We start from the raw sequence: 27,545 nt of genomic DNA, 5'->3' as shown, positions 1-27,545 counted from the left end.
AATCAAGTCAACCACAACCTTACGGTTTATCCCAGGAATGCAAAATGAAAACCACTGGAATCAATGTAGGTAATTCATTATATTAACATAATAGGAGAATATGTATCTGATCACCTTGACAGATGCCAGAAAAAGTATTTGGTAAAATTGAATACCTATTCATAATAGAAACTCATTATTGGAAATGATGGAAATGAAAAACATGTTACTGGAAACTGGAATAAAGGCAATTTTTATTATGCAGTGGCAGAGAACTTGGCTGAATTGTGCTCTATTATTCAGTGGTGGAAATCAAACTTATAGTTATGGACTTGGCTATTTAGCTGAGGACACTTCCAGTCAAAGTGTGGAAGGTGTGTCCTAATTTCTCCTTGCTGTTTTTGGTAAAACTCAAGAGGAAATAATAAAGTGAGAAGGGATTGTTAAGCCAAAAAGAATGAGCACTTAATGATTTAGAAAATTATCAGCCTATCCAGATATTTTCTGGAAATAGAGTGAAAGTCATGGAAAGAAGACTATTTGCTAAAGATATTAGGTTTGTGATTCTGGATCCAATCAACCATCTCAGCAGAAGCCAGGAGTAGAGAAAGAGTTATCCAGGAAGTCTCTGGAGAGAACTCTTATATCTAGAGATATGGACCCCTGTGATAACCACGGAAGACTAACAGTGTTTTTGAGAATTTATTCCAGTAGATAAAAAAGAAAAAAGATAGGATGAAATGAGGTAAGAATGACTCTGAGGGTCAAAACTGGTGGAGCCACGGCCCTGGTGGACTGCGAGAGCAAGGCCACCACCCTGAGAGAGCAAGGCCACCTCCCTAGGAGGTGGAGGAAGACAAGAGAATGATGCTGCTGACCTAGCAGGGCCCTGAGAACAAAGTAGTAACACATGGAGTAATATTCTCAGGCCCTGCTGGGTTTCAGGCCTACTGGAACATCTGACTCCTTTGTCCCTTCTAATTTCTCACTTTTGGAATGGGGAACATCTATTCTATGCCTTCCTCACCATTGTATTCTGAAAGCAAATAACTTGTTTTCTATTACAAGTCTGTGGGTGACAAGTAGTTTTGGCACAGAATAGAGTATTTTCAGAGTCTCACTCAAACCTGATTTAGATGACATGAAAGATGAGATTTTAAACTTTTTGAGATGGGGATACTTAGACAATATTTTGTACTTAAAGTTGATGCTGAAATGGTTAAGACTTTGGGGAATGTTGAATGTGGTAAATGCATTTCCTACATGGGAAGACATGAATTTTCCAGGACCAGAAGGAGAACTGTTGTGGGTTAAACTATGGCCCCAATTGACAGTGTTCAAGTCCTTATTTCTGGTAGCTGTGAATGTGACTGTATTTGGAAACAAAGTCATTATAGATGTAATTAATTAAGATGACACCTTGAGAACATTATACTGAGTGAAATAAGTAAATCAGAAAAAGCTAAGAACTGTATGATTTCACACATAGGTGGGATATAAAGCTAAGACTCATGCATATACATAAAGTGAAGTGGTTTCCAGAGAAAGGGGATGCGGGAGGGGAGTAAAGAGGGACAAATATACGGTGACAGAAAATGATTTGACTCTGGGTGATGGGTATACAACATAGTCAACCATTCAAACACTATAGAAATGTTTACCTGAAACCTATGTACTTTTATTGATCAAAGTCACCCTAAGTTTAATTCTTTAAATAAAATTTTAAAAAATAAAAGTAAATAAATCCCACTTAAGTAGAGTTAACTTTGTCAATTATAATTGGTGCCTTTATAAGAATAAAAGAGAGAGAGAGAGGGACCGAGACAGAGGGGAAATACCAGGCAGAGATGGAAAAAGTCCAGCTGCAAGCCAAAGAATGTCAAGGAAGAGGCAAGGGAAGGTCTTCCCCTAGAGCCTTCAGAGAGAGTATGACACTGCTTCTAACTTGATTTCAGACTTCTAGCTTCCAGAACTGTTTTCAAGCAATGCTGTCTCTGGTCATTTGTTACAGAAGCCCTAGAAAACTAACACAAAAAGTGATTATACATGCAAATAGTGCTATATAAATGAATATAACTCAGCAAGTAAAAGACATAAACTACACACACACACACACACACACAGGATGAATGTCAAGATTTATGCTGATGAAAATCCTAATAATAGAACAGTATGTACTATATGATTCCACATAAATTCTAGAGAGGGAAAATGTATTTGAAGTACAGAACGCAAATGAGTTCTTTGCTAGGGCCACAGGAGGTGGAATTATCTGCAAAGAGCATGAGGACACTATTTGGGATGATAGAATTATTCTATATCTTGATCAAAGTAGTAATTACTCAGGTGAACTAAATTGCCAAAACTCATCACACTATAAACTTAAAATGTGCACATTTTATTTGTATAAATTATACCTCAACACTATTGTTTTAAACATCAAATAAAAGAAAATGTGTAAAAGCCATAACTAAAATGGTAAGGTTGAAAAAATGCCATACAAATGAAAAATGGGCTGATTTGTTTCACTTTTAAACAGCTCATACAACCAATAAACATGAATTTCACAATAAAAAATGGAAAAGACTATGACTAAGCAATTCATTTTTCAGAAGCCCACAAGTGGCAAAGAAACAATATATGGACAAACTCCCTTATAACTGAAGAAGGCAAATCAAAACAAGACATTATTTTTCATTTATCAGACTGGCTAAATCTAGTTTTAGAATATACATTACTGTGAAGTGGTTCTTCTCACACACTGTTTGACATCAGTGTAGTTTCCTGTACCCTTTTTGAAGGGCAGCTTGGCAATATCTATGAATAGTTACAGTGTACATACCCTTTGAAGTCTCACTGCTATAATTTACTGTACAAATATACTCACAAAGATGCCAAACTATATGTACTAAGGACATTCCTCAAGATACTCCTTGGAATAGTAAATATTTGGACATAAACATAGGTATTTTTAAAGAGTCAAAGAAATTATGAAACAGACAAATTGAAATACTACACAATGGAACAATTTTAAAAGAATCACTAATATAAAATATGACACTTTTGGATACTGTAATCTCAATTTTGCAAATGTAAAGTATATCCAGAGATATATGTATATGTGCAAACATATATACATTTTAAATTTATGGAAATAAATTGAAGCTATCTTTGAGTTTAAAAGTTAGAGCTAAGAAAAGGTTATCTTCTCATTTTATATTTGCCTATCCTATATGATTTTAACCACATGCCATATTACTTTTACCTTTTTAAATAGGCATATATATAAATTTATAAATCAGTATAATATTAAATGATGAGTTGCATATTGTGAATGAAGAGCTCTTTAGAAGTATCAAGATACAGAAAAAATGCATCTGAATTCTTTCAAAACATAATAATGTTTTTACCTTGTGGTTATAAAAATAGTCTCTAGAATTGTCCTTTTTCATTTCCAGAGTTCCTTATAATCACATGCCAATTTTTCTTCATAATAAACAATAAGCAACTCACAGACCAACTAAACCTTTAATGACCTATAGGTAATACCAACCAAGAAGAACTGAACCACTTCTGAAAGCCAATATATTGGGACCTGAAGTGACACAATATATGTCTATATCTGGCCACAGACTGTCATGACTTTTTTATTAATTTGAATAATATTATTGTGAAGAGTAGAGAGTAGTAGAAAGAGATCTTTGAGTTCTACATAGAACTTTCTTCTGATATACACCTTGAAATCTGGTTTTAGATAAGGTAACAACCTCTTGGTCTCAGTTTCTTCATTCAGAAAATGGAAATTATATACACATACTTTTATGAATGCTATATCAGATAACACTAATTAAGCACATAGTACAGTGTCTGGTACATACACTCAATAAAGAGAAGTTATTATTATCAATGTAATTGTTATAGGGTTACCTCTTTTTCTATCAACTAGACTAGACCATGCTTTCTCATGAGAGGCAATATCACTCCCAGAGGAATAAAACTGGTTCTTGAAGGGCAAAAAGTTTAAGTACTAGAATGGTCCATAGCTCTTCGAAACTCAACCCCATTCAAGAAAATATTATTCCTTAACATTTAATTTATCTCATTAGAAAACAATAATAAAAAATAGTTGAGAAAGAATGAATTAGGCTAAAATCCTCTTAAGAATTATATATAAATTACATAGACACTGTTATCCTTTGTAAATTTTAAAGAATAAAATATTTACAAAAGTGAAAATTAATCTCATGAAGTATAAAGTTATAGAAGCAGTGTTTATTCCTGTCTACAAAGCTGCAAAACTATAATTTATAGTCTATACATACAATAGAAAAAAAAATAAAAGACATGAAAGAAAGGAACCAGCCTCCAGGGCATAGTCATGTAACCAATGGATAATAGAAGTATTAATAAGGAAATTCAAATTGGTAGGTGTGAACCAAATATAAATCACAAATACTTGGGATTAAGTCATTAGAAATATTACTCCAAAGAAAGCAACAAACAAAGAGTGTTTAATTTCAAATTCTTATTGTTTAAAGAAGACTAATTCTGTGCAATCAGAAGTAACCATAAAATAATTTCCTAGTAGTAGGAGATATAGAACTAAGGAAAGAGAACTGTTTATCTAATTATGCCAGAAAAGCCTTCCTTTTTGCTTTCTGCCTTCTAACATAGCAAAATGCCAATCTGAGAGTCAAAACAATGATGAACTGCTTTACAAATGGTCAAAGTCATTGTGTATGGTCTTCTGTGGCACTTTTCTGCACACTGCCTCTCAGCACTAAAATGACTTGACTACTACATTGTTCTATAGGATCTATTTTCACCCAAGAATAGAAATCTCAAGGCCACATTACTGGTTATGTACTCAGCAGTATGAGAAAACTCCAAGTTAACCACTCCAGGCTTTAGTGTCCAACTGCTGGTTGAACAGAGTTTGAAAAAAGAGGTAAATAAAAGAGCAAGATTCATTAAGTAATTGTGAAAGAGAACAAAGTTGGAAATTTTTATAATATCAGGAAGCTACAATAATCAGACCGTGGGTTTTGGCAAACACATAAACACAAAGATCAATGAAGAAAAATAGAGTGTGCAGAAATACTTCCACAAATATATAGTTAACTGATTTTCAACAAAAGACTAACATTTTTAATTCAAAACATTTCATTGGGAATAGAAGAGTCTGTTCAACAGCAAGTGATGGAATACTGGATAGCCATTTGAAATAAATTAAATGTTGGCCATTACATTCTATTCTACCATATGCACAAAATAACATTAAATGGGTCAAACAAATCAATATAAGAATTAAAAACATAAAATTCTTAAAATAAAGCATAGGAGATAACTTTGTCATTGAGCTAGGCATAAGTTTCTTTAATAGTATATGAAAGAAATCATCATAAAAAGAATATAAATTGAACTTTACCAAAATTAAAATATTTTGTTCAGTGAAAGTCTCACCATTAAGAAAATAAAAAGGTAAAAGACTGGGAGAAAAATATGTGTAAAACATACATCTGACTACACTGTGCCCAGTATATAAAAAGGACTCATGCCATCATAGGTATACATATACCCAATAAGTAATAAGGTTTAAAAGCACTAAACAGTAAAAAACATATAAAAAGCAAACATATATAACACTGGGGAACAATTTTTTTTTCATTTTCTGTTGCATGAGGTTTTAAAACTTTTTCTATATATTTCTGCATCACTGATTCCAAATCTGAAATCCATTTTTTTGGTGCTTGCTCTAGTTTTTATGCTATTTTAATTTCTTTTTGTTACAGTTAATGGCATGCATTGGTTTTTAAATTGGAGTTAAAGGGAAAAGACTCTTGGATTGAACATAACCACAAGGCAATTAATGTTTTATAAACATCACTTTTACATAATTGTAGTTGTTTTAAAATGTAAAAAATTATTATCTGATAAGAACACCCTCTTATTTTGTTTTAAGATTGAATCATGGCTTCTTCAAGTAGGCGTAAATGTAAGAATAGTCCTGACACCTTCAGTTATATATGTGGCTGTTACACACTTCAACATCAAAGGCGCAATATTTCATCATTTGTGACACGTGCATATATTGCCTATTTTCAAGTTCCCCTTGGCGATCAAGACAAGAATTGGGTTCCTCATATTGTGTGTCATAATTGTGAGGAAATTCTTTGTGACTGGACAAAAGGAAAACACAAAGGAATGCCTTTCAGTATTGCCATAGTTTGGCGTGAACCTAAGGACCACAGCAGTGACTGTTATTTCTGTCTGATCCATACAAAGGGCATCGGCAAAAAAAAAAAACAACCCAGCATATGATCACATATCATAATATTCCTTCAGCAATACAACCTATCCCATACTCTGAGACACTCCTGGTTCCAGTTTTCAATGGTTTTATTTCTTCTAAGGATGAAGAAAGTGAACATGGTGATCAAGTGTATTTTGATAAGATGCATGAGGAAATGGTTGTAGAATCTGAAGGGTCTTCTTCTGATGCCAAGCAGTCATTAACCCCTCAGCAGTTTAACGAACCTGAATTGAATGACTTAGTAAGAATGACATAAAAGTTATCCTCAACTTTCTGAAGTATGAAGGGCATAACTGGATCATTTGTGTGGATCTAAAAATGGTAAGTTTACTGCTCGGACAACAGAGAGGTTTCACGAAGTATCCTTGTTTTTTGTGTTTGTGGGACAGCCGAGCTCGGGAGAAACACTGGACATAAAAGGAGTGGCAGAAACGTGAAGCTCTGGAAGTAGGGATGCAAAATATTGTGAATGAACCTGTAGTTAATTGAGACAGGATCATTTTTCCCCCACTTCACATCAAACTTGGCTTAATGAAGCAGTTTGTTCAGGCTTTGAATAGAGAAAGTGAATGCTTTCAACATATTATTTCTGCTTTTCCTGCCTTGTCTTTTGAGAAGATAAAAGCAGGTGTATTCTATAGACCTCAAATTCGAACCCTCATACGTGACAAAGAATTTGCCAGGAAGATGAATAAGGAGGAGAAAGCAGCATGGCAGTCTTTAGTGGCAGTAACAAAGAACTTCCTTGGCAACAAAAAAGCAGAAAACTATGAATTTTGGTTCAAAGGATGCTGTTGGCTTTCCATGACATTGGATGTAACATGAGCATTAAGATTCACTTCCTGAACAGTCACCTTGATTGGTTTCCTAAAAATCTTGGAGCTGTTAGTGATGAGCAGACCACTGCTGGAGCATCAAACAAGATTGTCCTCAACAAGTACACAAATGCAAGAGCTACAAATGCAAATTTATGCTTAAATAGAATTTAAATAAGTTTTGCGCAAATTTTATGATTAAAATAAGTGTTTTAATATGTTCTATTTCAAAATTGTAGACAAATTCTGATGCAATCATAACTTTTATTGTATTAGTGTATTTACTGCTTTATATAAATTATTATAATTTCACAAAGATGATGCCCAAGAAGACATTCTATTTCATAATGTTAAACTAAATGTTGAAAATTTTACAATTAGATGAAAACCTAAAATCTTGAATTGCATAAAAACTGTAGCTTACAGAGAAAAACTAATGTCATATTTGAGATCAGCACACTTGAATTAGGTAAGAACAAGTGTTTTTTTGCATGCAACAAAAATTTTGTTCCCTAGTGTAATCATAAAGAAAATGGAAATTAAGACCAGAAAGAAATATCACTAAACAAACACTAGAGGGCTAAACTATGAAAGGTTGGAAATGATTCTCCAAGCAAATAATACACAAAGAAAAGCAAGTGTAGTCATACTAATATCTCACAATGCTGACTTCAAGACAAAAAAGTTAACAAGAGACAAAGATGGATATTTCATGATTATAAAGGGTACACTATATATAAAAAAAATAACATTTTTAAATCTATACATACACACTGCATCAGGGAGCACAAAAATATATAAGACATCTACTAACAGAACAAAAGAGACAAAAACACAATCATATTTGGAGATCTCAACATACTATTGACATATTTAGATAGATCATCTAAATAAAAAACCAATAAAGAAATATCAGCAGTGACATTGGAGAAATGACAGTGTAATACTTCTGATCTCTCCTCTTAAAATTTCAACAAATTGAATAACTATAATGCAGTAAAGGAACCCCAGCTGAGCTTGCAGCCACACCTAAAAGATCTGTGCAATAAATGAACCGAAGGTGGGATTCATTGAAAAGAGGGCAGAAGATAAAAAAGTTTTCACAGTAAAATCTGGACAGAAGAGAAGGCTGAGGACTAAATTTTTCTTTAGCTCCTTGCTGGACAGAGGGAGAGAATTTTATTCTGAGCCAGGAGAGGTGGAGAGAGAGAAGCAGAGGGGAAGGAACTGAACTAAGGTGGGCACAACCAGAAGCAAGGTTTCCAAGGACTGCCCACATTGATCTTCAAGGCCTGCACTCAGCCTGCAGCACTCACTCAATTAGAACATGCTGGGCCCGAAGTGCTTGGCTTTTGCAGTACACAGTGTTCACTCCATCAGTGGGTCCTTAGTCCACCAAGGGAGGCCCATGCAGCCCTGTGCAAACTACACCCACAGCGCTCAAGCACACTCACTGCTGCTGGCACTCTACAGTGGCCCACACTGTACAGTGTCAGGGAAGAACAAAGTGTACCCCTCAGCCTCCTAGATCCCATCTCCTTCCCCATATGGAACTAGGAGGGGTGGTGGCAGGCCCCACGCAGCTGACTCTCTGGAGCTACACTCTCCCCAAGAGGTAGAAGTACTCCATGTCTGATCCCCTGATATCCTGAGATGTTGGGAAGGAAAATGCAGAGAACTGAAACAACCAATTCTAAAAACATAAAGCCATAAAGCTGAAACTGTAAAGCCTTCACTACATGCCCCACCTACCAATGGACTGCAGCCCTGCTTACATCACTACAACACCAAAGTTCTGCCCAAGAATTTCACAAGCCAAACCTTATAGTACAGTAAAAACTATTGAGAAAAAACTGTTTCTTATTAGAGTTCTTAAAAATAGCACTCTCAAATGCCATCAAGAAAGAAGAAATCAAACATCAAGGATACACAAGACAGAGATGTATTTCAGATAGATAATAAAAAAATCTCCAGAAAAATATCTCAATTACATGGAAACCTTGTAGTTAAGTGACAGAGACTTCAAAATTGAAGTTCTAGAAAAACTCAATGAATTGCAAGAAAGCACTGATAGATAATTTAATGAGCTCAAGAAACAAATTAATGAACAAAAAGAGTACTTCCCCAAGGAGACTGAAACTTTTAAAAAGAACCAAACAGAGATGAAAAACTCAATACATGAACTGAAAAATGAGATAACTAGTTCAGCTAATAAAACAAGCCAGATAGAGGAGAGAATCAGTGACACTGAAGACAAGCAACTAGAGATACTACAGAGAAAAGAAAAGAGAGACTCATGAACTAAAAAAAAATGAGAGAGCTCTACAGGAACTAACTCCATCAGAAAGAGCAATATAAGAATAATGCATATATCAAAAGAAGAAAAGAGGGAAAGGAAATGGAAAATGTGTTTAAACAAATAATTGATGAGAAATTCCAAAGCCTATGGAAAAAGTAAGAGCCTTGAATCAAAGAAGCAAATAGAACACCAAGTTACCTCAATCCAAACAGACCTACCTCAAGGCACATCGTACTGAAATTGTCACAAAGCAATGAAAAAAAATCCTCAAGGCATCTAGATAAAAGAATAATATAACATATAAAGGAAGACACCTTAGGTTATTATTATATTTCTCAGAAGAAACCCTACAAAACAGAAGAGAGAGGACCCAAACATTTAAAATTCTGAAAGAGAGAAATTACCAACCAAGAATACTACACTGCTCACAAAATTAGGGGATATTTTAACACTTCATATTTGTTTTGAACTATCCCCTAAATTTTGGGAGCAGTATATAGCCATCAAATTATCCTTCATATCTGAAGGAGAAATAAAAACCTTTACAGACATAGAGTAACTGAGGGACTTTATCACCTGAAAACCCACACTGCAGAAAATAACTAAAGGGGGGTTAGTTATTCAAACAAATACAAAGAAAAAAAAAACAAAACTACAAGAAAAGCTCCAAAAAGATCGCAATAAAAACAAGGATAATCTGACAACACTAACATAAAAGGGGAGAGGATAAAGATCAGTAGCAAGCCTGACCGGACGGTGGCACAGTGGATAGAGCATTGGACTACGATTCTGAGGACCCAGGTTCGAGACCCCAAGGTCGCCAGCTTGAGTGCAGGCTCATCTAGTTTGAGTAAAAAGCTCACCAGCTTGGACCCAAGGTTGCTGGCTGGAGCGGGGGGTTGCTCAGTCTGCTGAAGGCCCGTGGTCAAGGCACATATGAGAAGGCAGTCAATGAACAACTAAAGTGTCGCAATGTGCAACGAAAAACTAATGATTGATGCTTCTTATCTCTCCGTTCCTGTCTGTCTATCCCTCTCTCTGACTCTCTCTGTCTCTGTAATAAAAAATAAATAAATTAAAAAAAAAAAAAAAAGATCAGTAGCAAAGAAAGATGGAGTGCAGAAGCACTCATATGATAATGGACTCATGTAAATAAGACAATTTTTCTTTTAATAACCTAAAGGTAACACTGTATCAAGAAGACATACTTCTTAATATATACCCACCAAAACAGGGAGCACCAAAATATATAAAACATCTACTAACTGATCTAAAAATAGAAACAGACAAAAACATATTCATACTTGGGGATCTCAACACACAATTGACAGTTCTAGATTGATCAGGCAAACAGAACATCAATAAAGAAATATTGGCTTTAAATGACACACTAGACAAAATGGACATAATGGACATTTACAGGATGTATCATCCCAGGACTTCAGAGTATACATATTTCTTCAGTGTATATGAAACATTCTCAAGAACTGACCATATGTTGGGTCACAAAACTAACATCAACAAATTCAAGAAGCCTAACCAGGTAGTGGTGCAGTGGATAGAGCATTGGACTGGAACATAGAGGACCCAGGTTTTATACCCTGAGGTTGCCAGCTTTTGTACAAGCTGATCTGATTTGAGCAAGGCTCACTAGCTCGAATCCAAGGTTGCTGGCTTGAGCAAGAGGTCACTCAGTCTGCTGTAGCCCCCGGTCAAGGCAAGTATGAGAAAGCAATCGATGAACAACTAAGGTGCCAAAATGTAGAATTGATGCTTCTCATCCCTCTCCCTTCCTATCTGTCTGTCCCTATTAGTCCCTCTCTCTGACTCTATCTCTGTCACACACAAAAAAATAATTCAGAAAGATTGAAATTATACCAAGCATATTATCTGATCATAAAGCTTTAAAACAAGGATTCAGTTGCAAAAATGAAGTAAAAAAAACCCACTAAAAAGAGAAAATTAAACAACATATTTCTAAAATATGACTGAGTCAAAGAAAAAATAAAAGCAGAGATCAAGGATATAAAAGACTAATGAAAATGACAATATAACATATTTAAATTTCTGTGATGCAGCAAAAGCACTAAGAAGAGGGAAGTTTGTTTATCATTACAGGCTTATATCAAGAAACAAGAGAAATCTCAAGTAAACAATTTAACACGACATCTTAAGGAACTAGAAAAAGGAGAACAAAGGCAATCCAAAATCAGCAGAAGAAAGGAAATGGTAAAAAATTATAGCATAAATAAATGAAATAGAAAACAGAAAAACTATAGGAAAACAATACAACAATGAGCTGATTCTTTGAAAAGATCGATAAAATTGATAAACCCCTAGCTAGACTCAATGAGAAAAAAAAAGGGGAAGGACTCATATAAATAAAATTCAAAATGAAAAGAAAAAATTACCACAGATACCATAGATATACAAAGAATCATTGTAGAATACTGAAAAATTATATGGCACCAAATTCAACAATCTAGAAGAAATAGATAAATTTCTAGAGCTATACAATCTTCCTAAACAGAGTCATGAAAAAGTAGAAAGCCTAAATAGACCCATTAGAAGGGAGGAAACAGAAACAATCAAAAACTCCCTGAAAATGAAAGTCCAGGATCAGATGGCTACACTAGTGAATTCTACCAAACATTCATAGAAGAGTTGGTTTCTATCCTTCTCCTAGTCATCCAAAAAATAAGAGAAGCAATACTCCTCAACACATTTTATGAGGCCACATAACCCTCTTACCAAAACCTGGCAAGGACATTACAAAAAAAGAAAACTACAGACCAATATCTTTAATGAATACAGATCTAAAAATTCCAAACAAAATACTAGCAAATTGAATACAACACATTAAAAAAATAATACATCACGATCAAGTGGGATTCATTCCAAGAGCACAAGGATGGTTCAACACATGTAAATCAATTAATAAAACTATATTGTATACTTGAGAGTTTTTATCAGTGTATGGTATGTTCTAACCATTACAACAAAACAGTACTTATTTGAGGTAAAAGAGCTGTTAACTGCCTGACCAAGTGGTGGTGCAGTGGATAGAGTATCAGACTGGGATGCAGAGGACCCAGGCTCAAAACCTGGAGGTCACCTGCTTGAGCGCAGGCTCATCAGCTTGAGCATGGGCTCACCAGTTTAAGTGCAAGGTTGCTGGCTTGAGCCCAAAGTTGCAGGCTTGAGCAAGGGATCACTCACTCTGCTGTAGCCCCCACATACCCATCAAGGCATATATGAGAAAATGATCAATGAACAACTAAGGTGCCACAATGAAGAATTGATGCTTCTCATCTCTCTCCTTTCTTATCTGTATGTCCCTATCTGTCCCTCTCTCTATCACTGTCAAAAAATTAAAAAAAAAATCTGTTAATTAATCTTATTACAGTAAACATTTCTTTTGACATGTGTATCAAATGACCACCTTGTATACCTTAAACTTACACAATGTTATATACCATTTATATCTCAATGAAGCTAGGGGGGAAATCAGTCTTGCAAAAGATAAAAACTACTCACAAGCAAGGAAGCAGTTTACTCCATCAACTTTTGTTTTTATTGTTGCTGTTATTGTTATGATATTTTCAGTATATAAATCAGAATGTAAAATCTGATAATGTATTGAAAATATGTATGCATAGAAAAGGGCTTATTGATGTACATACCCTTTATGAAGAATTCTAATAGTTAAAACCCATCACAATATATTGCATTTAAAAAGTCTATGCTGGACCCTGGCCGGTTAACTCAGCAGTAGAGTGTCAGCCCAGCATGTGGAGGTCCTGGGTTTGATTCCTGCTCAGGGCACATAGGAGAAGCGCCCATTTGCTTCTCCACCCTTCTCCCTCACCTTCCTCTCAATCTATCTCTTCTCCACCTGCAGCCAAGGCTCCACTGGAGCAAAGTTGACCCTGGCGCTGAGGATGGTTCCATGGCCTCCTCTTCAGGTGCTAGAATGGCTCCCATTGCAGTGGAGCAATGCCTCAAAGGGGCAGAGCATCATCCCCTGGTGGGCATACTAGGTGGATCCCGGTCAGGTACCTGCGAGAGTCTGTCTGACTGCCTCTCTACTTCTACTTCAAAAAAATACAAAACAAAACAAAACAAAAAAAATGAGCAGTATTATTTACTGCTCAGTTCCACAACTACAGGATGAACAGATCTGCCTTAAGCCATCAAATATTCCAAGATATCCCTCTTAGAAGGTTTGTTGTTTAGTTTTTAAAAACTTCTCCAATCATAAACTGTTCACTTCTTGGAAACATTTTCTTAATAATTTATCACTTAAGTCTGACCAGACGGTGGCGCAGTGGATAGAGCGTCAGACTGGGATGCAGAAGGACCCAGGTTTGAGACCCTGAGGTCGCCAGCTTGAGCACAGGCTCAACTGATTTGAGCAAAAACTCACCAGCTTGGACCAAAGGTCGCTGGCTGGAGCATGGGGTTACTCCATCTGCTGAAGACCCGCAGTCAAGGCACATATGAGAAAGCAATCAATGAACTAAGGTGTCGCAACAAAAAACTGATGATTGATGCTTCTCATCTCTCTCTATCCCTGTCTATCCCTCTCTCTGACTCTCTGTCTGTAAATAATAATAATAATAATAATTTATCACTTAAATCAGGGGTCCCCAAACTTTTTACACAGGGGGCCAGTTCACTGTCCCTCAGACCGTTGGAGGGCCGGACTATAAAAAAAACTATGAACAAATCCCTATGCACACTGCACATATCTTATTTTAAAGTAAAAAAACAAAACGGGAACAAATACAATATTTAAAATAAAGAACAAGTAAATTTAAATCAACAAACTGACCAGTATTTCAATGGGAACTAGAGGCCTGCTTCTGGCTAATGAGATGGTCAATGTGCTCCTCTCGCTGACCACCAATGAAAGAGGTGCCCCTTCCGGAAGTGCAGCAGGGCCAGATAAATGGCCTCAGGGGGCCACATGCAGCCCGCAGACCGTAGTTTGGGGACCCCTGACTTAAATCATTGAAAAATAATAAAACACCTTGAAATCGACCAAAAAATTACTAAAATGCCTTATTAAGGCCATGTCCCAGGGATTATCTGCTTTTCATTATCTTTTTTTTTTTTTTGTATTTTTCTGAAGCTGGAAGGGGAGGCAGTCAGACCCCCGCATGCGCCGGACCAGAATCCACCCGGCACGCCCACCAGGGGCGATGCTCTGTCGCTACCAGAGCCACTCTAGCGCCCGGGGCAGAGGCCAAGGAGCCATCCCCAGCACCCGGGGCCGTCTTTTGCTCCAATGGAGCCTCAGCTGTGGCTGCGGGAGGAGAAGAGAGAGACCAAGAAGAAGGAAAGGGGGAGGGGTGGAGAAGCAGATGGGTGTTTCTCCTGTGTGCCCTGGCCGGGAATCGAACCCGGGACTCTGTACGCCAGGCTGATGCTCTACCACTGAGCCAACCGGCCAGGGCTTCATTATCTTAAATATATTACAATCCTGTAAATTGGAAAAAAATAGTTTAATAAAAAAATAATAATGTAAATTATTCTTGTCCATAAAATTAGTTGTGCTCAATGGCATGCATGCAATTAATTATTTTCTTGAACAGACCCATATTTCTTTCAGCATTCTTCTTTTTACTATTTTTGTGTGATACTTTAAATGCTCCTTTGAGATCACCCAGTTTCCTAGTTAATTAACAAGTTAAATAAAACACTTGGTATGCATTTATACTATATCCTCTATAGCAACAGTATTCTACTTTGGATCAAAAGAATTTTGATTTACTCTGCTACCCTGAGCAATTACAAAACCCCATTTTGCCTCAACAAACATGAAATCCAAAGTCATTTTATGTTTCCAAAGTAGATCTGTGTACAGCATGTCCACAAAACTTGGGGCTATTTATGAGGACAAAATACAGGAGATATTGCAGGTTCAGTTCTGGACTACCAAAATATAATGAATTATAATAAGTTGATACAGATTTTTTCGTTTCTCAGTACAGATGACAGTTATGTTTATACTATATTGTACCCGACTAAGTGTGTACTAGCATTACATCCTTTTAAAAACAATGTACATAACTTAATTAGAAAATACTTTATTGCTAAAAAAAAATGGTAACTATGATCAGAACCCATTGAAAAAATAGGCTGATAGGCAAACCTTCAATTTATATGAAATGTATCTGTTAGCACAATAAAACAAGGTCTGCCTGTACAGACATGGAAGTAAAAGTGCTTCTTTCTTGACTCCCATGAACCTCAAATCCTCCAACTACATTAAAGATACTATTTGCTATCTGAGGAGTTTATTGTGAGGACTAAGATGATATATATATACATATATATATATATGTATATATATATAATCTAAATATGATTTTATATATTTAAATATATATAAAATCATGCTAAGTATATGGCACTTAGCATGATTTTGCACCAAGCAGGACTCAAAGTGTTAGTCACCTTTACCTTTATAAAGGGTCATAGGAATAAATGTTGAAATTATATTTCTTTTATATATTTTAGCACTCATGAAAGCTAAATAATTTTTTTTTTTGCAAGACAGAAAGAGAGAAACAAATGGGCAAACAGGGAGGGAGAGAGATGAGAAGCATCAATTTGCTGTTGCATCACTTTAGTTGTGCATTTATTGCTTCTCATACGTGCCTTGAATGAGTGTCTTCAGCCGAGCCAGTGACCCCTTGCTCAAGCTGGTGACCTTGGGATCAAGCCAGCAACTATGAGGTCATGTCTATGATCCCATGCTCAAACTAGCTACCTCACAGCTCAAGCTGGTGAGCCTGCACTCAAGCCAGCAATCTCAGAGTTTCAAACTTGGGTCCTCCGTGTCCCGGGTGGATGCCCTATCTGATGCTCTATCTGCTGCGCCACCGCCTCGTCAGACAAGAGAGATAAATAATTCTTAATTAAACAAACAGCAACTTTTTAAAAAGTATATCAAAGACATTCACACGAATGGCTTTTGTAAAAAGAAATAGTTAAAATATATTCAGTACTGTGTAGCAAGCTCTGTGCTAAGAGCTTTACAATCATTCTCTCAAGTTAACTTCTTATAATAATCTTATAAAGGTAGCTTCTCATAAAAACTTTAAAGTGTTGGTCCTATTTTATAGATGAGGAAACTAACAAAGTGAGTCCTACATACATGAAAAGTAGCATCAAGACCTCAATTTAAACCTTGAAAATGGAATGTGTTTTGTGCCACTGAAAGGTTAAAGATGTAAAGTACCTTAAAGCTTCAAGTACAAATAACCCCTTACTGAACCAATGACTCATTAACTTAGTTTCAACTTAAATTAGGATAATGGGTTGCTTCCACACTTCCCAAATTCAGTTTTTTTTTGTGATAAACTCTGATGATTCATAATAGCTAGCATTTTTATTCATATTCCTTCTACTATTGAACTCTAGCTCCTTACCATTAACAGCGTATTTCCTTTAATTCTTAACACCGCTACACCTTCTGGATTTAAGACTTAGGGATGCCTGCACACTTGGGTCCTCAGCTTTCTTTGAAACGGAAACAAGCAGCCCAGAGACTGTCCCAATGTTTGAGGCACCCCGTTAGTCGTGCAGTCCTCCTTCTGAGGGTACTTGTGCTTCTGGCAGTGTATAGCACAGCTGACATCTGGTGGGCATAAACAATAATTGCACCACTCCACTTTAGGATCTAAGATCCTGAAATCAAGTATATTTCCCTGAACATATTAAATAGGCTAGGATACCCTCCTCAGCCCTCAGGCACTTCATCTCTAAAGCAAAAGCCATGTCTGTGTAACATTCTTAAATTTCCTCTAATGTTTCAGTTAGTCTTCTAAATTTCATAGTGTTACAAGATTTTTAATGCAATCAGAGTGAAAAATAAAAAAAACAGCTTTTGAATCTTTAAAAGAAAAAAATTACTTCCACAAACATTTTTAAACATGATTGAAATATTGTTTCATATAATACAAGAAACTTAGATCTATCTCTCAGCATCTTTGCATATTCTTCTACATGTATGGATCCAAAGTTAATAATATGTAAAGAAAAAGCATTCAAAAGCACTTCTTGTCCATTCAACATACATTTACTAGGTGTTTACCATGTGCCCAGAAATATTCTAGATCTTAGATATAATGATAAAATGGGGTCAGAATTCAATACACATGGATATTCTTTATTTTAAATAAACAGTACATTACACAATCATTACTCCCAATATCTTTTCCCCAGTATCATCTGAGCCATCTAGGACATTGTTTGATGCAGTATTACTAAAAACTACATGCTAAACTCATGGTGGTTATGTGTGATTTCCCTAATCTTCTTGTTACATCTATATTATCACACTTTTGAAATTAAAAACAAAAATAATTTGTCTCTCTGCTCTAAGAAGAGTGCTACATAATTTTTAAAATATTTTATCCCTTCTTACTCATGTAAAGATAAAGATGTAGTAAAATTGTCATTGATTATAAAATGTAAAAGATTGGGTTCTAACCTTTTTTTTTTTTTTTTTTTTTTTCCTGAAGCTGGAAACGGGGAGAGACAGACAGACTCCCGCATGCGCCCAACGGGGTTCCACCCGGCACGCCCACCAGGGGCGATGCTCTGCCCACCAGGGGGTGATGCTCTGCCCCTCCAGGGCGTCGCTCTGCCGCGACTAGAGCCACTCTAGCGCCTGGGGCAGAGGCCAAGGAGCCATTCCCAGCGCCTGGGTCATCTTTTCTCCAATGGAGCCTTGCTGCGGGAGAGGAAGAGAGAGACAGAGAGGAAGGGGGGGTGGAGAAGCAAATGGGCGCTTCTCCTATGTGCCCTGGCCGGGAATCGAACCTGGGTCCCCCACACTCCAGGCCGACGCTCTACCGCTGAGCCAACCGGCCAGGGCCAGATTGGGTTCTAATCTTGACATGATATCTATTATGCAGCCTGACAAAAGTAGTCTGGCTTCCTGCTCCTAGGTAGTCTCATCTGAAAGAAGGTAGTAACAAAGCCAACAGCGTCTTTATAAGGAAGGATTAGATACAATAAATCTTTAAGACTACCACAGTCCCTGGTAAACAGTAGACACAAAATTAATGTTAACTCTTCTCCCCTTTCTATTATTTCTCCACAATTTTTCCCTTTTATTTCACCAGAATTAGTCTTGCTCATTACAGAAGCTTACATAATATTATAGCTTTCATATTTCAATTAGAAGAATGTATTATTTAATGTAGAAAAACCATACTCTATGTAGAGGCAGACTTCACCGGGTGAAATAAATAGCAACTCATAGTGTTTTGTAGATTTATGACTCATGGTGAATGGAAATCAAATGTATTCTTTACAAAATTAATTACTTTTTAGTTTCTCATTACCAAATTGGGGTTCCAAAATTACATTAATCGTTCTACTCTGAGTCAGTTCCAGACATGAGAAATAGACATCAACATTTTATAAAACTCATTTCTAGACCATCACACAGACAGGAGTAGGAAGGAATCTTGAACATTATACTGATTGAAATAAGTAAATCAGAAAGAGCTAAAAACTGTATGATTTCACACATAGGTGGGATATAAAACTGAGACTTGTGGACACAGATATGAGTGCAGTGGTTACCAGGAGGAGGGAATGTGGGGCGGAGGAAGGAGTGGCAGGAAGGGCATAAAGAAGTAAACATATAAGGTGACAGAAAATGATTTCACTTTGGGTGATGGGTGTACAACATAATTGACTATTCAAATGATGTAGTGATGTTTGCCTGAAATCTATGTACACTTGTTGATCAATGTTACCCTGTTAAATTTAACTTTCTAAATAAAAATAAAGAGCCTGACCAGGCTATGGTGCAATGGATAAAGCATTGGACTGGGATGCAGAGGACCCAGGTTTGAAACCCTAAGGTCGCTGGGTTGGGCACAGGCACACCAGCTTGAGTGCAGGGCTGGGGCCGATTGATTTGAGTGTGGGATCATAGACATGACCCCCAATGGTCGCTGGCTTAAGCCCAAAGGTTGCTGGCTTGAAGTTCAAAGTCACTGGTTTCAGCCTAAGGTCACCAGTTTGAGCAAGGGGTCACTCGCTCTGCGATAGCCCCCTAGTCAAGGCATATAAGAGAAAGCAATCAATTACCAAATAAGGAGCTGCAATGAAGAACTAATGCTTCTCATCTCTCTCCCTTCCCGTCTGTCTGTCCCTATCTCTCCCTCTCTCTGTCTCTCTCTTTTTGTCTCTGTCACAAAAATAAATAAATAAATAAATAAATAAATCTATAAAAAATAAAATAAAGAAAAATAAAGGTTCAGTCCCAGGCAAAATAACCACAGTATTCAAAATGATTTATGGTTCACAGTCTAATTGAATTTATTCTTCTGGGCAACATGTTTTTACTCATACAGAATTAACTTTTTATTACTGCAGGTTAATATAGAAATAAATCTGTTAAGTTTCTCTCATAGTAAGACTTTTCCAATTCTGAAAATTTCAAAGTCATCTCTTTTTTTTCCAAGTTAAATCATTCCAGTTCCTTTAATTTTTCTTCAGACAGGATGCCTTAAATTTTTTCATTTATTATGACCTACTTGAATTTCTTGGCATTTTACTAATATTTCAAAGATTATAATTTCTAGGTAAAGTACTAGAGAGGTATTATGGCAGTAGAGTATCTTTTTCTAATCTTGAAGAAAAATGCTAACATCCGTTCCACAGAAATACTTGCAAGTTCATTTAATAGATGTTCTAAGGAAAACTAAATTCAACATGTTTGGCACAAGAAACTTAAGAGGTTGTTGTGAAGATCTTACAATCAATCATACCTTTATCAAATCAATAAAGTTAATAAATGAAGTGCTTTAAGGTTATGTCTAATCCATTTATTCACTAATATGTTCAATATACATTTTTCACTGAGCTGACAACATAAAGAAAAATATAATTCCACATTTAGGACATTTATGATGTCCTAAGAGAAAAATCACAGACACAGAAAATTATACATTATCAGGAAAAAATACACACAGAGAGAAACTTCCAAAATAGTAGAATAGAAACTAAGTCTGTGATTGTTGGGGAAATGCAGTATAAAGGAATGATGATAATGAAAGTCAAATTGGAGTATCAAAGGGCAAGCTTTCTAGGGTAAACTCATTTTGAAAAAGTAAGAAATTCTTAGAGGTTATCTACTCCATAACCTTCCCATGTGCTTCATCATATTACAAGGAAAAAAACATATGATGAAAAAAAGTTATGGTAATGTTGAAATTATAAATCTTCTTGTTCATGACTGCTTTCAAAGTCATTTCCATTTCATTGGTTTCCCTCTTCCCAAATGAAAATATTCTCATCATCAAAAATATAAAATATTTTTAATACATTTCTGTTGCTAATATTTAAGGATGTCTCAACTTGGCAAACAAGGGTGCCTTGACCAAGCATTTCAGAAGAGAAATAATAGTTGATATTTTCTCTTATTACTTCATTTGTTCTTGGGCTCTGGAATGTGCCTAATAAATTGTTATTCTCATCAACTACATCAAAGATTTCATTTGTCTGATTGCTGAGGTCTTGTGTATTTGAGTTAACATCACCCACAACTAATGATGTGTGCAAGAAATTCACACAAAACCATTTTTTTAAATGTAATTGAAATTTTTTTAAATTATTTTTTTTCTCTAAGTCCAATAATTTGATTCTTTTTAATTTTTTTCTTTTATTCATCAAGTCAAATGTGTTATTGAAATAAAGTCGATCAAATATATCACCAATGGCATTATCAATAAATGCCTTTTTACTCCTTGCTTTATTCTCATCTTTGAATGTGTTTTTGGTTGACACTAGTATATAGGGGTGTATTTTCATCCATAAATGAACATCCAAAGAATTTTCAATATCAGAATCTTTGCAGTATGCAAATCCACGGTCTTTCTCATTTATAGGTTGGATAATAACTGTTAGTATTGGGCAATGTTGACCACAAATAGCATAGAGCTTATCCAAAGAGTCACCTTCCTGAAGTGTACCATGAATACTGTTATTTCCAGGCAGTGGTTGGTTTTTAATAGTACCATCCGAGACAGGGTAGACTTTGTTGGCAGCAGTAAAGGCATGACTGACAGATGTGCATACTCTTTCTGGCCTATGATTATCTTTCTCCCCTGCACGGTGATTTGGTATTCTTTCTGTGGAACAAGTTTTACTTCGAACATCTAGCAAGTCCTCATGAAAAGGCTCAGAGTCACTACAATGAGGCATTTTAAAATAATTGCATTTCAGTTCAAGAGGTTGAGTCAGTTCTTCCAATTCTGAAGAGGATAGGTCAGCCATGTTTGGTCCTGTGGCCAAATTTCCAAAATGTGAATACGGTGCTTCGTTACTATTATTATCCAGTAGAGTATCCACTGATGTGGTGTCTGCATTTCCACATATGCCAGAATTTTCAGGAGATGATACTCTTAGCAAATGGTTTTCTTTAAGGAGCCACTTGCCCTTGTCAATCAGTACTCCTTCCTCTATGAAGGTTCTGTTATGATCATTTTGTTTTGTACTGTGTTCTATAATGTCTCCCTCATGATAATTGAGACTCATGTCATCAAAGTCACATTTATCTTGTCTTTTGTCCTCAAATTTCTGCAACTTAGATGAACCACTAGAAATCTCTTCAAAAGAGCCAAATGACTGACCTTCAGAATCATAAAGACCTACTTTTTTAGCACACTGAATCTCCATAGAATTGTAAGGACAAACCTGAGATCTGTTTGAAGAACCAGAGAAAAAAGATGGTTTAACCATCTCTACTTTACCATAAAGTTTTTCTATTGTTCTTTTAACCAACCCTTTACTGTATTCTTTCTCTTGAGCAATCTCTTCACCATTGTCATTGGAGCCATCACTGGACATTTTATATGGCTGATCACTCTCATTGTCTTGTCTATAGTCTGCGTAATCAGAAGTCTCTGGTTTCTTGGAGCAGTTTTTAAAATCAAGAGGGGACTCTGAACAACTTCCAATTTCTATGCTTTTCACCATCATTTTTACTCTCATTTTAGTTTTTCCTTCACTGAGCTCCAGGTCAGTATTTTGCTTAGCATCACAGCAGGACACTAAAGATGGTGGTATTGCCATCCTCCCACTGACTGGCTCACAAATTATACCAATCCCTCTTTCTTCTGTAATGTTCCTGGTAGGGGATTCTATCAATTTCAAATTTTTATTAGCCTCTAAATCTCTTTGGATCAGTACTTTAGTTGCTTGCTCTCTTGCATTTACTTTTGTATTAAAGATATCAATGTCCTGCTTTTCTAATTCCTCAAAAGATTCTAATTCAGAAATGTGTCCTTCACTTGATGTCATGCTGTTGGTTATTGAGCCTGGTTCTTCAGAAGTTTTTGATTCTTCCTTATCAAAGGATGTATATGCATTTTTATCCTGTAATTTATTTAATGAATAATTTATATACTCATCTAGAGCACTCTGTTCATTATCAAATTCTGGTTCAGCTGCATTTGGGAAAAAGCCACAATGGCTTAAATTGCTATTTTGTTGGGACACTAATATATTAAAGCCATGTTTATACCCAGAGTCTGCCAAAATATTTAGGTCTTTCTGAACATCATCAACTCTTTCTAACTCTTCAGGCAATTCCAAATTATCAGTATATGTGATTTCTTTGGAATTTAAAAAGTCACTGGTATTGCAGACTTTGATGGGATTGTAGGTCCCATCAGTTAGGCAAGCTGTCTCATAAGTATTGTTTTCCTCATTAGCATAAGCCTTACAGGACACAGCATCAGTAAGTAAACAGACCTCTCCTAGGAAACAAGCCTGACTCATAGAGGTCTGATCCACAGTACAGCCATCACTATGGGGAAAAACATTACTGAGGTTACAAGTCTCTTTTGGAGGATAAATTTTACTCACAGTGCACATCTCACATGGAGAGCAAGTCACCTCTGAAACACAAACTTCAGAGGCACATTCATCACTTCCATTGAAAGAAAAGGTTTTCTGTTTTTCTTCATTTTCAGTGCACTTAGAAACTCTCTGAATGTTAGGTGTGGAACAGTTTTCAGAAAGACCTATTGGAACCATGTCTTGTCCTTTCTCAGTGAGTCCAAAGGGATTTGTAGTTGAGTCCAATAAATTGGCAACAGCAACCTTCAAATCATCAGCTTCCTCTGTGATGGCAATGTGCTTTAGAACCTCCAACAATGCAAGTATTTCTGAAGTTCTCTTGGTAGTCTTGTGAGCATCACCTTGACAGAAGTTATTCATATTTCCCTTTAGATTTAGCACCAGGAGCCAAGCTAAAAGAACATTAGTGGATGCATTACATACTGGGGAATGGAAAGGAACATCTACAAGTGAACCTGGAACTTGAACAACACCATTTTGAGTTTTGTGAATACTGGGGACTAAAGCTTGCAGTTGGCGAAGCAACAGGACTAGTAAGAGGTCTTTTGGAGCGGCCTCTTCTATTGGATCTACTTGGATGGCAGCCTCTACAAAATGCCCTTTTGAAGCTAGGCTTATTTCTTGGCAAACAAGACTGGGTAAACAAGGTCCTGATTTTTCAACAGATACTTGACTTTTAGTATTGTGATCAATAGTTGACTGTGACAAAGTACATTCACTTGGGGGAAGCAAATAAGTGTCATCCAGAGAGGTAACCTGGCTCTCCTGTAGATCTTCGGTGAGTTCTTCAGTGTTACCTTTGTCAAAAAATTTACCTACCTCCTTACCTAGATTATCTCCAGTCAAACTGGCATTTTTAGTTACATGCTTATTACTTTCTATGACAGAATTATTTTCTTTTTCAGAATTTATGTGGTAATTATTTCCTGGAAAATCATTGTTGCAACTTACCGCACTCTTTTCCTTTTTGTATATTGGTGCTAATTTTTTAGGTTGCAAAGCTGAATGTGCATTTATGTCCTGCAACCATCTTTGTATATAATTTTGAACTGAATAATGGGTGATATCCTCAGGAAAAACAGCTTTTTTCAAAGAAGCTAAGGAATTTGCCCTTGTTCTAACATGTTGTTTCCTTACAATAGTTCCTGATTTCAACTTATCCCCTTTTTGTTTTTTCTGGCTTTTTAATGTTATGTGTGAATTATTAACTTTTGAAACCAACCTCTTCTTTTCCATTCCTTTCAAATACCAAGATGCTTTTTCTGCTTGAGCCTGTAGTCCACTAAAAGCATTGGGGTTTTTCTCAAGAAAGTTAACCATATGAAGTAAATTTTGATTTTCAAAAATATTTTTGCAGTATCTGAGTTCATTATGGGGAAATGCTTTATCTCCATGACCAATTTCTCTTTTTGCACAGCTTCCTATGCTTAGTTGGTTTAGTGGTCTGAATTTTCTTTTGGTTAACAGTCCTTGAAGCTTAGGACTCTGAGTAGAATCTAATTTATTTCTTTGGAAATTCTTAGAATTCACAGGATTGAGATTACTTCTGGAACAAAAATAATTTGTTTCAATTACTGTATCACTTACATGGAGGTCTTCCTTACAAAGTAACCCTCCTTTAATGGGACTATGTGAATCTTGCAATATGGTTTCCTGTGTAATTCTACCTCTTGTGTTTATTCTTTTAGCCTTAATAGGGATTCCTTTAGATGCAATCTCTCCATCCTGATGCCTATAATTTTTCATTTGCTGCTGAGATTTTATATTCTTTTTGCTGCTGGCAACAGAAGATGAAGTCTGTTTTTCATTTCTTGGAAGTTTTGTTAAACTGCACTGAGAAAATTCATTAATTAGTTTGTCAATTCTTCTGGTGACAGGAGAGGATCCTGCTGAAACTGGGATCTCATAAATAGTTTTGTCAGTTCCAGGGTTGTTACTTGAAGAATGAGTTGCATCTGCTAAAACAGGACAGAACCTATCACTGGTGTTACCATAAGCTCTTAAGTTCTTGGTATTAGTTTTTTTGTCTGGTGCTACACTATCAACTATATCTTCCTCCACAATTAAGTTTTCTGGTATTGCCTGTGGCAAGTCATTATTATGGGACATCTCTAACATCTTCTGACTTGTAATTTCTACAACACCAGCACTTACTACACTTGACTTGAGTTGTCTGTTTTCCTTTTTTCTTTCTAAAGATGACTCCATATGCTCATTGTTATCAATCTGAACAAGTACTGGTGTATTAGATATTGATGACATTTTACTGCAAGAATGTGTAAACATGTGATACTCAGATTTGTTCTCCCCATCTTTCCTTTCTTCACTGTAAGAAAACTTTCCAATCATTTTCTCTTGAACTTCAGTTTCAGAGACTAAAGTCACACTCCCTATCACAGATTTCTTTTGTCTCACTCTCCTTGGTCCAGGTGTAGGGGGCCTATAAAAATGATGCTCTACTTTATCCTGAGTTCCCTGGCTGGCATTTGTGTCCATAGCAGCATTCTCCCAACTAGAAGAACTGCAAATTTCAGCCTCTCGATCTGTCACTTGAGTATTTATCTCCTCTGCTAAACTGTCTTCTTGATTATTGCCTTTCTCCACAGGTGAGACATCTGCAGACAATGAACATGCTGCAATCTTTAAACCAGATGACAGATCATCTGTTTTTCCTGGAAAACTGCTTATCTCACTCTTTTCATCATTATTAGAAAGACCAGCTCTACTGACACTGGTTGTCCATTTTATGGTTTCCTCTTCTTTTATCTTAAATCGAACTTTCATCTCAACTGTCATAGTGCCATCTTGATTAAAAATAATTGATTTCTCAATATCATCTTCAGAAGGATATATCAATAAATTCTGAGAATCCCTTTCTTCTAGGACCAAGTAATTTTCAGGAGCAAAGGAATGGTCTGAGTAACAATCATTATTATTATGCATTTTGTCAGAAGAAGGAGAATAAATCTGGGTCCTTGGGCTTGAAGTCACGTGTGTGCTCACTTGAAAGATTTTATAAGTAAAAGATGCCCCACATGAAAATATAATATGGAAGACAGAGGAGTTATATATACATATATCCAATAGAAGATGCAGCAAAGAAAAAAGAAAAGGAAAAAGAAATAATTAGTATAAAACAATCATATTTTCTAAGTTTCAAAATAAGATGTCATTAATATTTTCTCACTTCTCTGTATTCATTCATGGAGTTCACTGTCATATCTGGTACATTTCTACAAACTTTTTTTTAAAAGTTATAATTCTACTTCAATGAGCTTCACAAAATTTTAATTCTAAGTAAGGCAATTTTAAAAAGAAAAGTATAAAGCAGAAATTGCTAAAGATTCAAGCAAAAATAGATTTTTTTGTGCTGTTTGGTTTTGTTGTTTGATTTTCTTTACCAGTGAAATTGGAATCTAACCAAGTGCTGCTCACTTATTTAAAAAAAGCAAGTAATAATTTATAGTGGTATTTATTTTCCCATCTGTGCATATCCAAGAGAGGCATCTAGAGCATTTTTATAATTTACTTAAAGTCTACATAAATCAAAGAATAATTATTAATTTAGCATTCATTTTGTGTAATCAGTACATCTTATTTAATACAGGGTACAAAAAGATCTAGACATAAGGCCAGATATCTCATTGTCTTTATAATGTATACCTCTAGATATAAACTCAGGTTTCTTACACTTAATCTAATTCCTATTTGTGATTTGTATGAATTTTCACATGCTTGCCATCAATTAAATACCTTTAAAATACTTTTCAAAATATAAATCTAGAAATATTTCTCTCATCCCTCTGTACTTTTACCAAAACTGTAAATGAAAATGTCTCCCTGATTATTTCTTAAAATAAAACTTAAAGAAGACCCCAGATTCCCTGAAATCATCAAAAATCATATTCAGCCTGACCAGGCGGTGGCGCAGTGGATAGAACATCGGACTGGGATGCGTAAGACCCAGGTTTGAGACCCCGAGGTCGCCAGCTTGAGCGCAGGCTCATCTGGTTTGAGCAAAGCTCACCAGCTTGGACCCAAGGTCACTGGCTCAAGCAAGGGGTTACTCGGTCTGCTGAAGGCCCATGGTCAAGGCACATACGAGAAAGCAATCAATGAACAACTAAGGTGTTGCAACGCGCAACAGAAAAACTAATGATTGGTGCTTCTCATCTCTCCATTCCTGTCTGTCTGTCCCTGTCTATCCCTCTCTCTGACTCTCTTTGTCTCTGTTAAAAAAAAA

The 27,545-nt window shown here is 36.0% G+C and overlaps 1 protein-coding gene across 3 annotated transcripts in view; it reads right to left on the bottom strand.

Annotated features, from left to right (window-relative positions):
- The window catches only part of RP1 (RP1 axonemal microtubule associated), a 413,345-nt gene that overhangs the window by 378,876 nt on the left and 6,924 nt on the right, over window positions 1–27,545 (bottom strand). For 2 of the 3 annotated variants that reach the window (XM_066266131.1, XM_066266132.1), the window contains one exon: window positions 18,169–26,304. The exons of the other annotated variant lie outside the window; for it this stretch is intronic. In XM_066266131.1, the coding sequence (XP_066122228.1) occupies window positions 20,699–26,304 (5,606 nt within the window). In that variant the 3' untranslated portion in view covers window positions 18,169–20,698. Of the gene's footprint in view, window positions 1–18,168; window positions 26,305–27,545 lie in introns of those variants that run through there. 3 annotated transcript variants of the gene reach the window in all.

Source organism: Saccopteryx bilineata, chromosome 3 (assembly GCF_036850765.1).
Source record: "Saccopteryx bilineata isolate mSacBil1 chromosome 3, mSacBil1_pri_phased_curated, whole genome shotgun sequence".
Lineage (NCBI taxonomy): Eukaryota > Metazoa > Chordata > Mammalia > Chiroptera > Emballonuridae > Saccopteryx > Saccopteryx bilineata.
Note: the sequence above shows the minus strand (reverse complement) of the source record. Positions and strands in the feature narration are given on the sequence as shown.